This window comes from Saccostrea echinata, unplaced genomic scaffold (assembly GCF_033153115.1).
Source record: "Saccostrea echinata isolate AGI-Se365-2 ecotype Australia unplaced genomic scaffold, CSIRO_AGI_Sech_v1 ptg000010l, whole genome shotgun sequence".
NCBI lineage: Eukaryota > Metazoa > Mollusca > Bivalvia > Ostreida > Ostreidae > Saccostrea > Saccostrea echinata.
The window spans coordinates 9221654-9235867 of record NW_026889759.1 but is presented as its reverse complement, the minus strand read 5'-3'; the positions used below and the strand labels follow the sequence as shown (position 1 = coordinate 9235867).

The following is a 14214-nucleotide window of genomic DNA, read 5'->3' as shown; positions in this document are numbered from 1 at the left end:
ACACACAAGAAATACAAAGTAAGCCCTGCAAAACAACTGGTACTCGGTGTAACTATCAATGCTGGTTACAAAAGTTACAAAACATATCTGAGAGGGGTAAAAGCGTCCTCCTCTCTGGACTGCCGTGTCCAAACTAACTTGCACGGACTGGCGGGTTTTAAGGTCCAGTGAACTGAGGTTCAGTGAAGGATATGTACAGTAATAACACATTTAAAACGAAGGGGTTCCCCACGGGATATTTACATGAAATTTAAAATACATTACCAAAAGTATGATAGGATGATTTTAATGTGACAATTACCTCCCTTTTTAAAGAAGTATGCAGTACTTTATATACACATTAAAATACACGAAAAGAACATCTGATTGATAAAACACTGAATACTCGGAAGATAACTTATTTACAAACGACTTAAGTAGTCAGCACCAACATTGTCTTGGCCCTTAATGGCCTGAATTCTGAACCTGTAAGGTTGAAGGCTAAGTGCCCAACGCATAAGTCTTGGGTTTGTTACCTTAGACTTGTTCAGATATACAAGGGGACTATGGTCCGTTTCTAACACAAACTCTTGCCCATACAGGTAGTTTTGGAATTTTTGAATAGCCCACACTATTGCTAGGCACTCTTTCTCAACTGTTGCATACTTGCACTCACTCTCTTTAAGCTTCCTACTAGCATATGCAATTGGTAGTTTTTGACCTTGTTCCCATTGTAAGAGGACTGCTCCCAGACCTCTGTCTGAAGCGTCTGTCTGTAGAATGAATGTATCATTGATGTTGGGGAGTTTCAGAATGGGGCACTTTGTAAGTGAACTCTTCAACGTCTGAAATGCTAAATCATGAGATTCTTCCCAAAGAAGCTTAGTAGGAGAACCTTTTCTAGTCAAATCAGTAAGAGGTGAAGCAATCTGGGCAAAGTTTGGCACAAATTTACGGTAAAACCCGATTAAACCAAGGAATGACCTTAATTGCTTTTTGGTATGCGGGACAGGTGCATTACGTATTGCATCAACCTTGTCTAAGTCTGGTTTCAACTGCTCGTTACCCACAATATGTCCAAGGCAGTCTATGTTTGAATAAGCCAATGAACATTTACTAGGCTTGGCTGTCAAACCTGCTTGGCGTAATCGCTGAAAAAGCTCATTCAAAACAATAAAATGATGTTCTAATGACCTTGTGTAGACCAAAATATCGTCTATAAAATTGTCTACATTCTCCATACCATGCAAGACCTTGCGCATCAACCTTGAGAAAGTAGCGGGAGCCGTTACCAACCCGAAGGGCATCACCCTAAACTGGAACAATCCTTTCCCCGTTTTGAAAGCTGTTTTTGGTTTTGCTTCATCTGTTAATTTTACCTGCCAATAACCTTTTGAAAGATCTATTTTTGAAAAGAATTTGTGACCTGCAAGTTTGGAAAACATTTCGTCAGTGTCAGGCATTGGTTCAGAATCAAATATAGTCTGATTGTTCAACAGACGAAAATCTATACAAAACCTATTTGTTCCATCTTTCTTGGGCACTATAACGATGGGTGAACAATACGGAGAGTCGGAGGGTTCAATAATGTTCATACTCAACATGTCACTTACCTCTCTGTTGACTGTCTCCTCCATAGAATACGGTATTTGACGACTTTTTACATGAATGGGTTTTGTACTTGCCATTCTTATGTCGTGTTCAAGGACATTTGTGAGACCTGGCTTGTCTTGGAAAACATCACTGTACTGACCCAACAATTTCAACAACTTGTCCCTGTTCTCTGTTGATAATGAAGGGTTTATATTAACATTACTTCCACTAACCTTTGATTGAGGATACTCGTCTAACTGGCCTTCTTGGTTTTCGTCATCTACACAATCAACCACTGATGCGTTAACCAAACCAAGTACACCTGCATCACACGTCATCGAAACAATATCAGAAGTTCTCTCAACATACCTCTTTAATAGATTTATGTGGAACGTTTTCTTCTTACCTTGAACATCCAATTGGTAATCTACTCTGTTTACCTTGTTAGTCACCACAAAAGGTCCTTTCCACTGAAGCAATAACTTATTGTTGTCAGTTGGCAATAGAACTAATGCTTTCTCTCCTACCTTTAGACTTCTATGCCTTGTTTTCCTGTCATAGTTTTTCTTATACCTGGTAGACGACTTTTCTAAACTCTCCTTTGCTAAGTCTGCCATAGATTGAAGTCTGTCTTTTAGATCCAGGACGTATTGATATGTAGTCTTTACGTTGGGATCTGGAATATCCTTGGTCCATAACTCTTTCAAGATTGAAATTGGTCCACGAACTGATCTGCCATATACAAGCTCGAACGGAGAAAATCCAAGACTCTCCTGTGGAACTTCTCTATAGGCGAACAAAACTGCACTCAGGTACTTATCCCAATCTTTAGGTTTTTCAGAACAAAGTCGCTTCAACATTTGTTTCAGAGTTCCGTTGAATCGTTCTACCAACCCATTGCAACTCGGATGATATGGTGTTGTTGTCCATTGACGAAGAGAAATAAGTCGACTCACCTCTGACATAAGGGAAGAAGTAAATTGTGTTCCCATGTCTGTCAACATCTCACGGGGCACACCAATCCTCGAGAACATGTCCATAAGTGCCTCTGCAACTCTCTCTGTCTCGATGTTGGGTAAAGCTATAGCTTCGGGATAGCGAGTGGCATAATCTACCAAAGTCAAAATATAACGGTTACCTTTGTCTGTGGTTGGGTAAAGTGGTCCAACAAGATCGACGGCAACTCTCTGGAAGGGTTCATCTATGAGTGGCATTCGCTCCAGTGGCACTTTCTGTACCTTACCTTTGTGAACTGTGCGTTGACATATGTCACACGACTGACAGTAACGTCGCACTTCACTCTGCATCCCTGGCCAGAAGAATTCAGATGTAACTTTTGCTAAGGTTCGCTGCGTCCCCAAATGACCTGCTAACAAAGAGTCATGCGCTAGTTTCATTACCTGGTCCCGAAACTTTGCAGGAACAACCAACTGGGTATACACCTTTTCTTGTCCTCCAGTATAAGTGGTATATTGTCTAAAGAAAAGTCCATTTTTCGTAAACCAACTCACCTTACCATTCTTCTTCATCTGAGTCACGTGGCTCTCAACATATTCACGTACCTTTTTCAGAGAAACATCCTGCTCTTGTGCATTTCTAATTTTCAATGGATCAAGATCCTCAGATATGATGGCTGGCACTTTAAGCTGAGCGTACGGTTTGCTCTTGTTACGTTTCTGTTGCCGGGTCTCAACAGCATTTATCTGCCAATCTGGGTCTGGTTGAGTCGCTGGCTTGGCCTCTGGGACATTACCAACTATCAAGTCGTACACAGGATTCTCCATGCACCATACCTCATACTGTCCTTTCAGGAAGGGAGTGTTAATGGAAACCTCTGCAATCGGAACAATTATTTTGGAACCATCTGCTAGAACACAAGTCTGTTTCCTACCTTGTACTAGGTCTTCCTCTTGTATTTTGCTCCTCCTTATGACAATTCCACTGCAGCCAGTATCTCTCAAGACGGTCACTGGTACATTGTTAACATATCCTGCAGATATCGGCATACTAGAAGCTAAGCTCCTTTGGCAAGATGAAAATGACGTAGTTGTTGGAAAAGATGATGCAGTGGAATCTATAACAGAGTCTGAGGGCATTGTGCTAACAAAACATACCTTTTGCTCAGAAGATCCAACGTCCTGTACAGCATGCGACACATTATTAAAAGTTGTTTTGGACCTACACTCTGATGCAATATGTCCAACTTTGTGACATTTAAAGCACTTACGCTCTGACTTGGGTATGAATCTTTTCTTATCAAAAGATGAACTCTTGTTCTCACCAACATCCACTTTCTTTACCTGATCAACCTTTTTTGACAAAGAAATCTTACCCTTACCTGCAGCTTGAAGCGCACTTAAGTCGCGGGCATCTTTGTACTGGTCAGCTAAGTTTGCCATTCTCGTTAAACTCTCAGGTATTCTCTCCTTCAAAAATAATCTCAAATCTTGACTACATACATGCAGAAATTGATCTCGCAACATAAGATCATACAAACCTTCATATGTTTTGGTTGCCTTTGCCATTTCAACCCACCTATCAAAGTAACTACTCAGTCGAACAGCAAATTGAGAAAAGGTTTCACATTGATCTGGCCTACATGATCTAAACTTCTTTTTAAAACCATCATCGGTCAATTCAAACCGTTTCAATAAAGCGGTCTTAAGAGTATTGTAATCAAGGGCATCAGTTTTGGGCATCAACGCATACACATCTAAAGCCTTTCCCTTTAACAATGCACTAAGATTTATAGCCCAGTTTGATTTATCCCAGTGCTGAGCTTCAGCATATCTTTCAAATCTAAGGAGAAAGCTATCCATCTCATCGTGAGAATCATCAAAGAAAGGGAGTTTGGGTGTTTTGGGAAAAACCTGACCGACTGTAACCTTTGCCTCTTCTGACAAAATAGGCTTTTGTTCTAGTTTCATTCTCTCAATATCATTTCTCATTTTCTCTCTCTCTAACTCAAAACTTATTCTCTCTCTTTCAACCTCAGCTTGAGAATTTATTTTGATCTTATCTAACTCTCTCTGAGCTTGTCTTTCATCTCTCTGTATAGCTTGCTGCTCTTTAATAAAATTTGTCAGGTCTGACGCTTGAAGACCTAAGCTCTCCCCAAATGATTTCAACTCATTTAAATCATCCATTTTGGAGATAACTAACACATGTGACGAAACAAATTTTGATTCGAACCTCACTTCACCCGTAACTACCGTAAAACCAGCAAAAAATATGCATTTACTAACCGCATCGCGATAATCTTTACATCCAGCTACGCAACATGCACCATTGCTTACTCTGTCTTTACCAGAATGGTCCAACTCACTGAGACAGGCCCAACTCCTGTTAGCACTTTTCTGAGGTCCCAAACAACCAGAATCCGGCTGATTCTCTACAACATAGAACAAACACAACAGCAAATTGGAAAATACAAAATGAAACAGCATGTAGAAAACAAAAAGCAAATAAAAAAAAAATTCAACAGGAAGAGAAAAATGTTTCTTTTTTTTTTATATATATATTTTACAAAATTTTACAAAGTATACTTGAAAACTTAAGATGGTTTCAAAAACAATAGAACAGAAAAATCATATTCTTAGGGAATCTTATCCCACTTCTGACACCAATTTGTCACAGATAGTCGAGCGGATTTACTTCTTTACTAAATTTAAATATAACTCAAATGCTTTTGTCCAGATAATTTACATATTTAATTACAATAAATGTACAAATATACAATATCCGTTGTTTGTCCTATAATGGGTTTTTGTCGTTCCGCGCCTTCCACTCCACCGGCTAGAGGAAGATCTCTAGGGCCTCTCTATTACACATCATTATGGGAGGGCGGACACACTGAAGGCACCTGGTGGCCTCTCCATACAGTCCCTACATTTACTATGGATGGATGGAACCTGCACCAACATACACATACAAGTTTTACTAATAAGCTCTTGTGGCTTAACACAAATACATACTTTACTCATTATCAGATTTACAGATAATGTACACGTCTTAGATAAGACTTAATTAAACACACATGATATGTTTAAACTATACATACAACCCATACACAAATGCAATATTACGAATTGCTACTTTAAGGACAAATAATTATGACGGAAATTTTACACCATACTTATAAATATTCAAATACGTGTTGCTATATATAGTAATCACATTAAACAAAATATACATGCTAAAACTGATGAGAAATGCGGTGACTGGGTGTTTTAGGACAAATTAATGATACAAGAAAATAACTAAGATAAAATGATAAACATAAACCTTACCTCAGAAAAGCTGGACCATTACACACAAGAAATACAAAGTAAGCCCTGCAAAACAACTGGTACTCGGTGTAACTATCAATGCTGGTTACAAAAGTTACAAAACATATCTGAGAGGGGTAAAAGCGTCCTCCTCTCTGGACTGCCGTGTCCAAACTAACTTGCACGGACTGGCGGGTTTTAAGGTCCAGTGAACTGAGGTTCAGTGAAGGATATGTACAGTAATAACACATTTAAAACGAAGGGGTTCCCCACGGGATATTTACATGAAATTTAAAATACATTACCAAAAGTATGATAGGATGATTTTAATGTGACAAATACAAATAAGCATATCAAGTTTGATAAAAATATCTTGAATGGATTCTTAAAGATGTAATGTCCCTCTGATAAGATAGATAATTTTCTAATGAAATTATTCCAAACAATCCAATGCATTGTCATACCAGAGTTTCAAAATGAGGACCAGTATATAGTCAAATATATACATTTCCAATGTCTTTGTCCGAGATAAAATTACAAATTGTAAAAATACTTTATTTCTACATAAATCTACTGGTTCATCGATAGGCGCGGTTAAAAAAATTACGTGCGGGGCGGGACAAATAGAGACAGAAGCGGGGCTATTAGCACGGGAATTTGCAGAATCAGGAGCATGCAAATATAAGGAATAACTGTCAGATTTTTTGGATTCATGACGATGATCAATCGATTGGCTTGCGTGATAATTTTATGCATAAACGCCTTCGGCGTTTATACAAATTATCACGCAAGCCACTCGATTGATCACATCATGAATCCAAAAAATTAGACAGTTATTCCTTAATTCTATCAATTCTTTTGATTGTTACAAGAATTTATCAAGCAGTATTTACATTTCCAATGTCTTTGTCCGAGATAAAATAACAAATTGTAAAAATACTTTATTTCTACATAAATCTACTGGTTCGTCGATAGGCGCGGTTAAAAAAATCACGTGCGGGGCGGGACGAATAGAGACAGAAGCGGGTCTATTAGCACGGGAATTTGCAGAATCAGGAGCATGTAAATATAAGGAATAACTGTCAGATTTTTTGGATTCATGACGATGATCAATCGATTTCGGCGTTTATGCAAATTATCAAGCAAGCCACTCGATTGATCACATCATGAATCCAAAAAATTAGACAGTTATTCCTTAATTAGATGCAGAATTTTCATAATCAATTATTTAATAGTTTTTTCTCTCTTAAAAATATCTTGAAGATAACTCCCATAGATGGAAAGACAACTCTTGTAGATGGATGCATTTTTTTTTTACAAGCTCAAATTGTAATATTCTGGTTCAGCATCAAAAACAAGTCCAGGGACCCGTTTTACAAAAGAACTTACAACTAAGACCCAAATTTAATTCTGCTTAGTATGTTCTATTTTACTTTTATTTGTAAATAGTTTTAATCTGTTATAAAAGAATTTAATCATTAATTTTGCAAAATTTTACAATTAGCTCAAGTTTTTGGTCTTAGTTGTAAGTTTTGTAAAACAGGTCCAAGTACTGTCCTATAGATTTCAATGTAAAACTCTGATTCCCTGTTGTGGCCCCACCCTACCCCCCAGGGCCATGATTTGAACAATTTTAAAATTTACACTATCTTAGGATTCGTCCACATCAGTTTCAGCTTTTCTGGCCCAGTGGTTCTTAAGAAAAATATTTTTAAAGATTTTTTCTATGCATTTCAAGGTAAAACTTTGATCCCCTATTGTGGCCCCATCCTTCCCCCAGTAGCCATGATCTGAACAACTAAGAATCCACACTACCGCAGGAACCTTCCACATAAGTTTCAGCTTTTCTGGCCCAGTGGTTCTTGAGAAGAAGATTTTTCCTATATATTTCAATGTTAAACTTTGATTCCCTATTGTGGCCCCATCCTACCCCTGAGGGCCAAGATTTGAAGAATTTAGAATCTACACTCCCCCAGAATGCTTTCACACAAGTTTCAGCTTTTCTCGGCCAGTGGTTCTTGAGAGAAGAATATTTTTTAATGACTCCACCCTATTTTCGTCTTTTCTTGATTATCTCCCCTTGTAAAGAGGGTTGGCCATTCAATTCAATAATTTAAACTCCCCTTGACCCAAGGATGCTCTGTACCAACTTTGGTTAAAATTGGCCCAGTGGTTCTTGAGAAAAAGTTGAGAATGTTAAAACTTTTCAGACGGACGACGAACAAAAGGTGATCTAGTATATATTCTTACCAAAAAATGCGCAACTTTGAGTAGATTGTCTTAATTTAAAACAAACTTTTGAAAGGTTTCTTTTTCATATCTTGTAAAACAATTCTTTATAAAGATTTTAGTACCAAAAATTACATAGCCATCCAGCAAGGCACGCAAGTTTGTTTCAGTCTAAGTCCAGCACTCCCCACTCAAATACAGTATATAGAAAAATCAGCATGCCTTCAATTAAAATGAATCAGGTCAATACAGGAAGTTTACATATATTTTTTCATCTCATTAAAAAAAATCATCTCCAATCTCGTGTCAAAAAGCCAATTTCAAAGATTCAGGAATTATTTTGCATCAGCCATGTTTTGACATGAACCTCAACTAAAATACTGTTATGACAACTAAGCTCATCTTGCCTGTTGAGGTGAGCTAAATACATGTATATACATTTTTTTTAAAATCATGTTTTGACATCCTATGCTGTGACATTTTCGAAACATTGATATCCTTTTTATTATCACTTATTTATAAATATTATATAAAGAGTATATCCATACCTTGATACGCGTTAACACTGATAAACACATAATTATAAAAAAAAAATTTTGAAGGAACTATTCGATACGCAAGGTAAAATGTCGTATATACTGTGTATTATGTCATCAGTTTCAGAGAGGGGTGATATGCATTCAGAAAACCACAGTGTGATGAACTGCAAAGTTGGATCACACCATCATGTGATTGCATTAAATCAATGGTAGCATTGAGTGATACCCAGTTGGGTATCTATTAAATAATAAGAAATACATATACAGTCAAACCTCATTATCTTAACTCAATGGGACTATGAAAAACTTCGAGATATCCGACGATTCAAGATATCCAGGGTATAATACTTAAAGAATAAGAGGCTGGGTCTTAAAAATCACTTTGACATATCCATGGAATTTGAGATATTGCTGTTCCAGATACTGAAGTTCAACTGTACTTATGTCCAGAAATTCACTTTTAAATCAATTTACAATTATTGTAACACTACTATGCTGTTATATTTATATCAAGCCTTCGGGTAAGAAATTTATGATGCTTTCTGGGAAAACTTCTAAATGTCTACCCCACTGTAATGAGTGCATACATCTGCAAGGATCATATGCACATAAAAATGAAATTTCGCAATATTGTGAAAAATACTCTCAATTTATTCATACAAGTATTATATTGCCCATACATCATATAAGATTAAAAATTTCAATAAGCAAATACAGCACCCATTTTCAAAAAAAAAAATATCAATATATTTTATGCTTTTAAAATCAAAGGTTGAATTCAAATAAATATGTTTGACTTTTTCATGTGCAATTCTTTAAATACTACAGTTATACTGCCTTAGATTGCAAATGAATGTTAGTTTTTAGTAATGCCTCTGAACACAGCTAATGGGTGGAATGACTATTGTTATGATGAATTTTCTTTCAGCTCCTTTTTGTACCACTGTCTGAATTATCCCACTGTATAAAATGCTTTCATCAAACTCCACTCTTCTCTTTGAGTGCATACAGAACATCATCCTGACTAACATTTAGCCTCACTCTCATTTGAAGGTCGTTACGTCCATGTTCCACCAGCAGTAGACGCACACTTCCTAAACGTGCACATATCCTAGCCAGTTCTGTAGTTGATGGAGGCTTTAGTCCTGTATTCAACATAAGCAATTCACATATTATCAAGTAACTCCAGGAACCTGTAACATTCATTAACAGAGCCAATTTCAAAGAAAGCCATATTTACCATCAATCCTACACAATGCTGCATGCTGGGTATAAATTCTAGAGAACTCTGCTTCCTCCAATCCACACCTTTGGAATTCTGCCACCACAGCTCGCAGAAAAATCTTCTCCTGGTCTGATGCTGTCCTGCATATAATGAAGATTATTCTTAAATCACAATAATGTTTTTATTAGAAAATAATACAAGCTTTCATGTATTTCAACAATATATCAATATGTGGTTAAAGTGTAACCAAAAAACTTCAATTGAAAACAAAAGCCTTTTTTTAACAACTCCAAGCCAAATGAAATACTATCGGATGCATTTTTAGTGAAAATAACTAAAGACACAGATTAAAGACTCTACCTCATGGCTACAACTTTTGGAGAAGAAAACATTTCTTGAAGTGCTGCATTTACGTGTGTCATTCCAACCAGGGATAGTTTGGTCTTGGAGGGGGACAGATTCTCCGTGATTTCTGTAGCTCTGCGACAAATGTCCAGGGCTCGTCTGGCATCCCCCGACACTGCTGCCACTTTTCTGGCAGCCAGCTGAATGGCATCTTCCTCAAAGGCCTTTAGTCCCTTCATTCTGGAGATCACTATCTCCTGGAGCTGTTTGAAGGTGTAAGGCTGGAATGTCATTCTTGTTAGTCCCTAGATAATTCAACAAATTAAATGGTTGGATTAAAACTGATGTTCAAAATTAATTGGTTTTCTTAACAAACTAGAACTGTCCAAAAGGGACAAATACCCCCTCTGGGTTTTTCAGAGGTGCCAAATCACTAATATTTTATGGATCTAAGAGGAGTTCACAATTTTCTTATAAACATTTAGAGTGAAACTAGAAATATGTCCATAGGACATGAATGCCCCGCCGAGGGTATATTAGTAATGCAACATTTTAACACAAATTGAGAAAAGTGAAGTCAAGGTCAAAGGAAAGGTCAAGGTGAAAAAATATTGATGCAGTTGAATAGCTCTCATCAGTATGTATCAGCATATGAAGTTTGACACTAATTTAAAAAAGGTGAGGTCAAGGTCAAAGAAAAGATCAAGGTCAAAAATTGTTGATGCAGTTGAAAAGGTTACATCAGTATGTATTAGCATATGAAGTTTGATAAAAATATTATGAATGGTTTCTTTAAAACTGAGCTAAACACTAATTTAAGAAAAGTGAGGTCAAGGTCAAAGGAAAGGTCAAGGTCAAAAAATATTGATGCAGTTGAATAGCTCTCATAAGTATGTATCAGCATATGAAGTTTGACACTAATTTAAGAAAAGTGAGGTCAAGGTCAAAAAATGTTGATGCAGTTGAATAGCTCTCATCAGTATGTATCAGCATATGAAGTTTGATAACACTATCTTGAATGGTATCTTTAAAACTGAGCTAAAAACTTATTTAGGAAAAGTGAGGTCAAGGTCAAAGGAAAGGTCAAGGTAAAAAATATTGATGCAGTTGAATAGCTCTCATTAGTATGTATCAGCATATGAAGTTTGTTAGAAATATCTTGAATGGTTTCATTAAAACTGCGCTAAACACTAATTAAAGAAAAGTGAGGTCAAGGTCAAAGGAATAAAAAAATGTTGATGCAGTTGCATAGCTCTCATCAATATCTATCAGCATATGAAGTTTGATAAAAATATCTTGGATAGTTTCTTTGAAACTGAGCTTTGAACAGAGCAAAACGCAAAGTGTGACGGAAGGACGGAAGATGGACAGGACAAACACTATATACCCCGGCCATATTCATGGCGGGGCATAAAAATAATTGCTCATTATATCTTTTTAATGAATGAAACCAAGGAACAACCTAATAAAACATCAATACCAATACATTGTTATTACATAGTTTTTTTAATACATTGAAAAAATAAATTGCAACTATCTGTCATCTTTTTGAGACATGACACTCAGCAAATTGATTGATGCAAAAAAAAAAATCAAGTAATTACAAAATGAAATTAATCTTGATAACTTTATATCAAATTCATTTTAAAAATAAAAGGCTGGTCATCCAGTAACTATGTACTATGACAGACAATAAATTACAATTAAGAGAATTAAAGAACAGAGATCTTTAAATTCCCAGGAGATATATAACACATGCTTGATCAGAGATGCCCTAACAACTTCCCACACTGAACTCATTAATTTATCTCTAAATGGATGATGTCCACTCATTACTCCCAAGGGACAAATGGGTTTACACTATCTGCTGTGTAATGTAAAAACTGTTTTAATACTTTGTGATTTTTTTTTCTTTTAATGAATAGTTTTAAGCTGTAGTTCACATTTTTGTACAGATGTTCTAGATTCTACGTCTCAAACCTTAAAAATAAACCCACAATGACTAAGTCAATAAAAATGAAAAAAAAAAACCTGTAAAATGCAGAAAAATTATCAAATAATGCTGAAAATATCAGGTGCACATCTTCATATGGTAAATAATGAGTGTACAAATTTTCGTATAATTCTATGAAATAGTTTTTGAGAAAAGGTCAGGACAAAACCACATATTAAAAACGAAAAAAAAACTCCTGTAAAATGCAGAAAAATTATTCAATCATGATGAAAATATCAGGTGCACACCTTCATATGGTGAATAATAAGTGTACAAATTTTCAGACAAATCTATGCAATAGTTTTCGAGAAACGCTCTGGACAAAATCTCATCTACAGACAGACAGACTGACAGATGGACAAACAGACGGACATGGCGATTCCAATATACCCCCCCTAAACTTCGGTTGCGGGGGGTATAAAAAGTTTAAATTGCTTTTTTTCTAACTTAGATCGCCCATAGTAGCCACACCCTACTCCCAGGGGTCATGATTTGAACCAACTTGAATCCCCTTTACCCATGGATACTCTGTGGCCAAGTTTTGTTGAAACTGGCCCAGTGGTTCTGGAGAAGAAGAAATTGTAAAAAGTTCAAGACAACGATGACAACGTCGATGACAGACATTGAACAGACAAATTTTGATTAAAGAAGCTCATTTGAGCCTTTGGCTCAGGTGAGCTAAAAATTACACAAAATATACTGTGGAATCACTAATTTATATGGGGATTTAATTTTTTTCATGGTATGAAGAGATCCATGAATTCATGTCCACCTGAAAGGTGTAAAATTTCAAATCAAGCCAAAATTCATCTTAAACCAAGAAATCAAATCCCCTTGAATCCATATTTTCCCTTCAAACCTCAAAAATTTGACCCCATGAAAATAAGTGTACATGTTTATCCTCTATTTTCATCTGATTAGAATTAGTAATTAAGACAACAAAATTAATGGCTTACTAATCTGCTAGAGACTCTTTTCATCATAATGCGTTCTGGTAAATCCATGGTGTTTGCAACAGCAAGAACTACCAGGCGAGCGTGACGATGTGAAGGCCAATCAAAGATATTATACATCACATCCTGTTTCCTGGTCCACAAAAGGTCTAGCTGAAAAGTAAAAATAAATTCTTATTTTACAAGATCAAAGGTTAGCTACAAATTGCACTTGCATTGTAAATGTATATCTGAATTCTGCATTTTCCAACAAATAAAATTTCCAAGTTATTATGCTTCACTCTATAGTACTTTGTAAAGAGAACTGAAAGAGCTAGGTTCACTTTATGCATATAATGGCCCTGTAGATATACCGTTTTATTGACTAACACTTTATGTTCCATTTTAAACATCAAGATAAAGTAGAGACTTAGTGCTTTCATTTCCTATCAAAAATTTTCTCCTTAAAGCCAAGGTCTTGGAAAACAGGCTTCATGGAATTGCAATGTTCTTGAATTTTAAGGAAAACAAGTATATTTGAGTACTTTCACAGAAGAGAAATAATATGAGCGCACCCTCTGATCTAAAAAATAAAACATGTTTTGTAATCCTCAGAAATAGTTCTATCATTTAATAGTTGCATATTTTAGATCAGAGGTTGCGCTCTATATTAAATATCGAAAAATAGCTTTAAAAATTGGCTGTTTCTGTAGAATTTTTCAGGATATGAGGAAAATGATGCATTTAATGACATCATAATGCATTGACTACCCAGAAAATTACGTCACTTTTGATAGATACGCAGTCACCAAAGGTCTAAATGATATTTAATGCACTGTCAACTAAAACCAAGCAGTTTCAGTTTTTCTGAAATTCACAGGGCCAAAAAAGGCCCTAAGTGAACCTCGTTCTTTTTTTTTTAAGTCAACATGCATAATGAAACAGCAAATCTCACCTCATCAACCAACATGACAATAGTTTCTTTACGAGGCCCTGGGGTGGTAAATTTTTTGTTCAGCAAATCTGCTGCATGGTCAGGGGTAGCTTTCTGATTGGTCAGTTGCTTCAATAAACAAACAATAAAAGTTTTCCATGTGAAATGCATTTTTTT

At 36.1% G+C, this 14214-nt stretch overlaps 1 protein-coding gene across 1 annotated transcript in view; it reads right to left on the bottom strand.

Annotated features, from left to right (window-relative positions):
- Window positions 1-9286: 9286 nt before the first annotated feature.
- The window catches only part of LOC133184533 (uncharacterized), a 37552-nt gene continuing 32624 nt past the window's right edge, over window positions 9287-14214 (bottom strand). The window contains exons 42-46 of the mRNA XM_061319622.1: window positions 14059-14166; window positions 13128-13277; window positions 10194-10483; window positions 9849-9973; window positions 9287-9753 (exon numbers count right to left, since the gene is read on the bottom strand). Coding sequence (XP_061175606.1) covers window positions 9587-9753; window positions 9849-9973; window positions 10194-10483; window positions 13128-13277; window positions 14059-14166 — 840 coding nt within the window. The 3' untranslated portion in view covers window positions 9287-9586. The remainder of the gene's footprint in view (window positions 9754-9848; window positions 9974-10193; window positions 10484-13127; window positions 13278-14058; window positions 14167-14214) is intronic.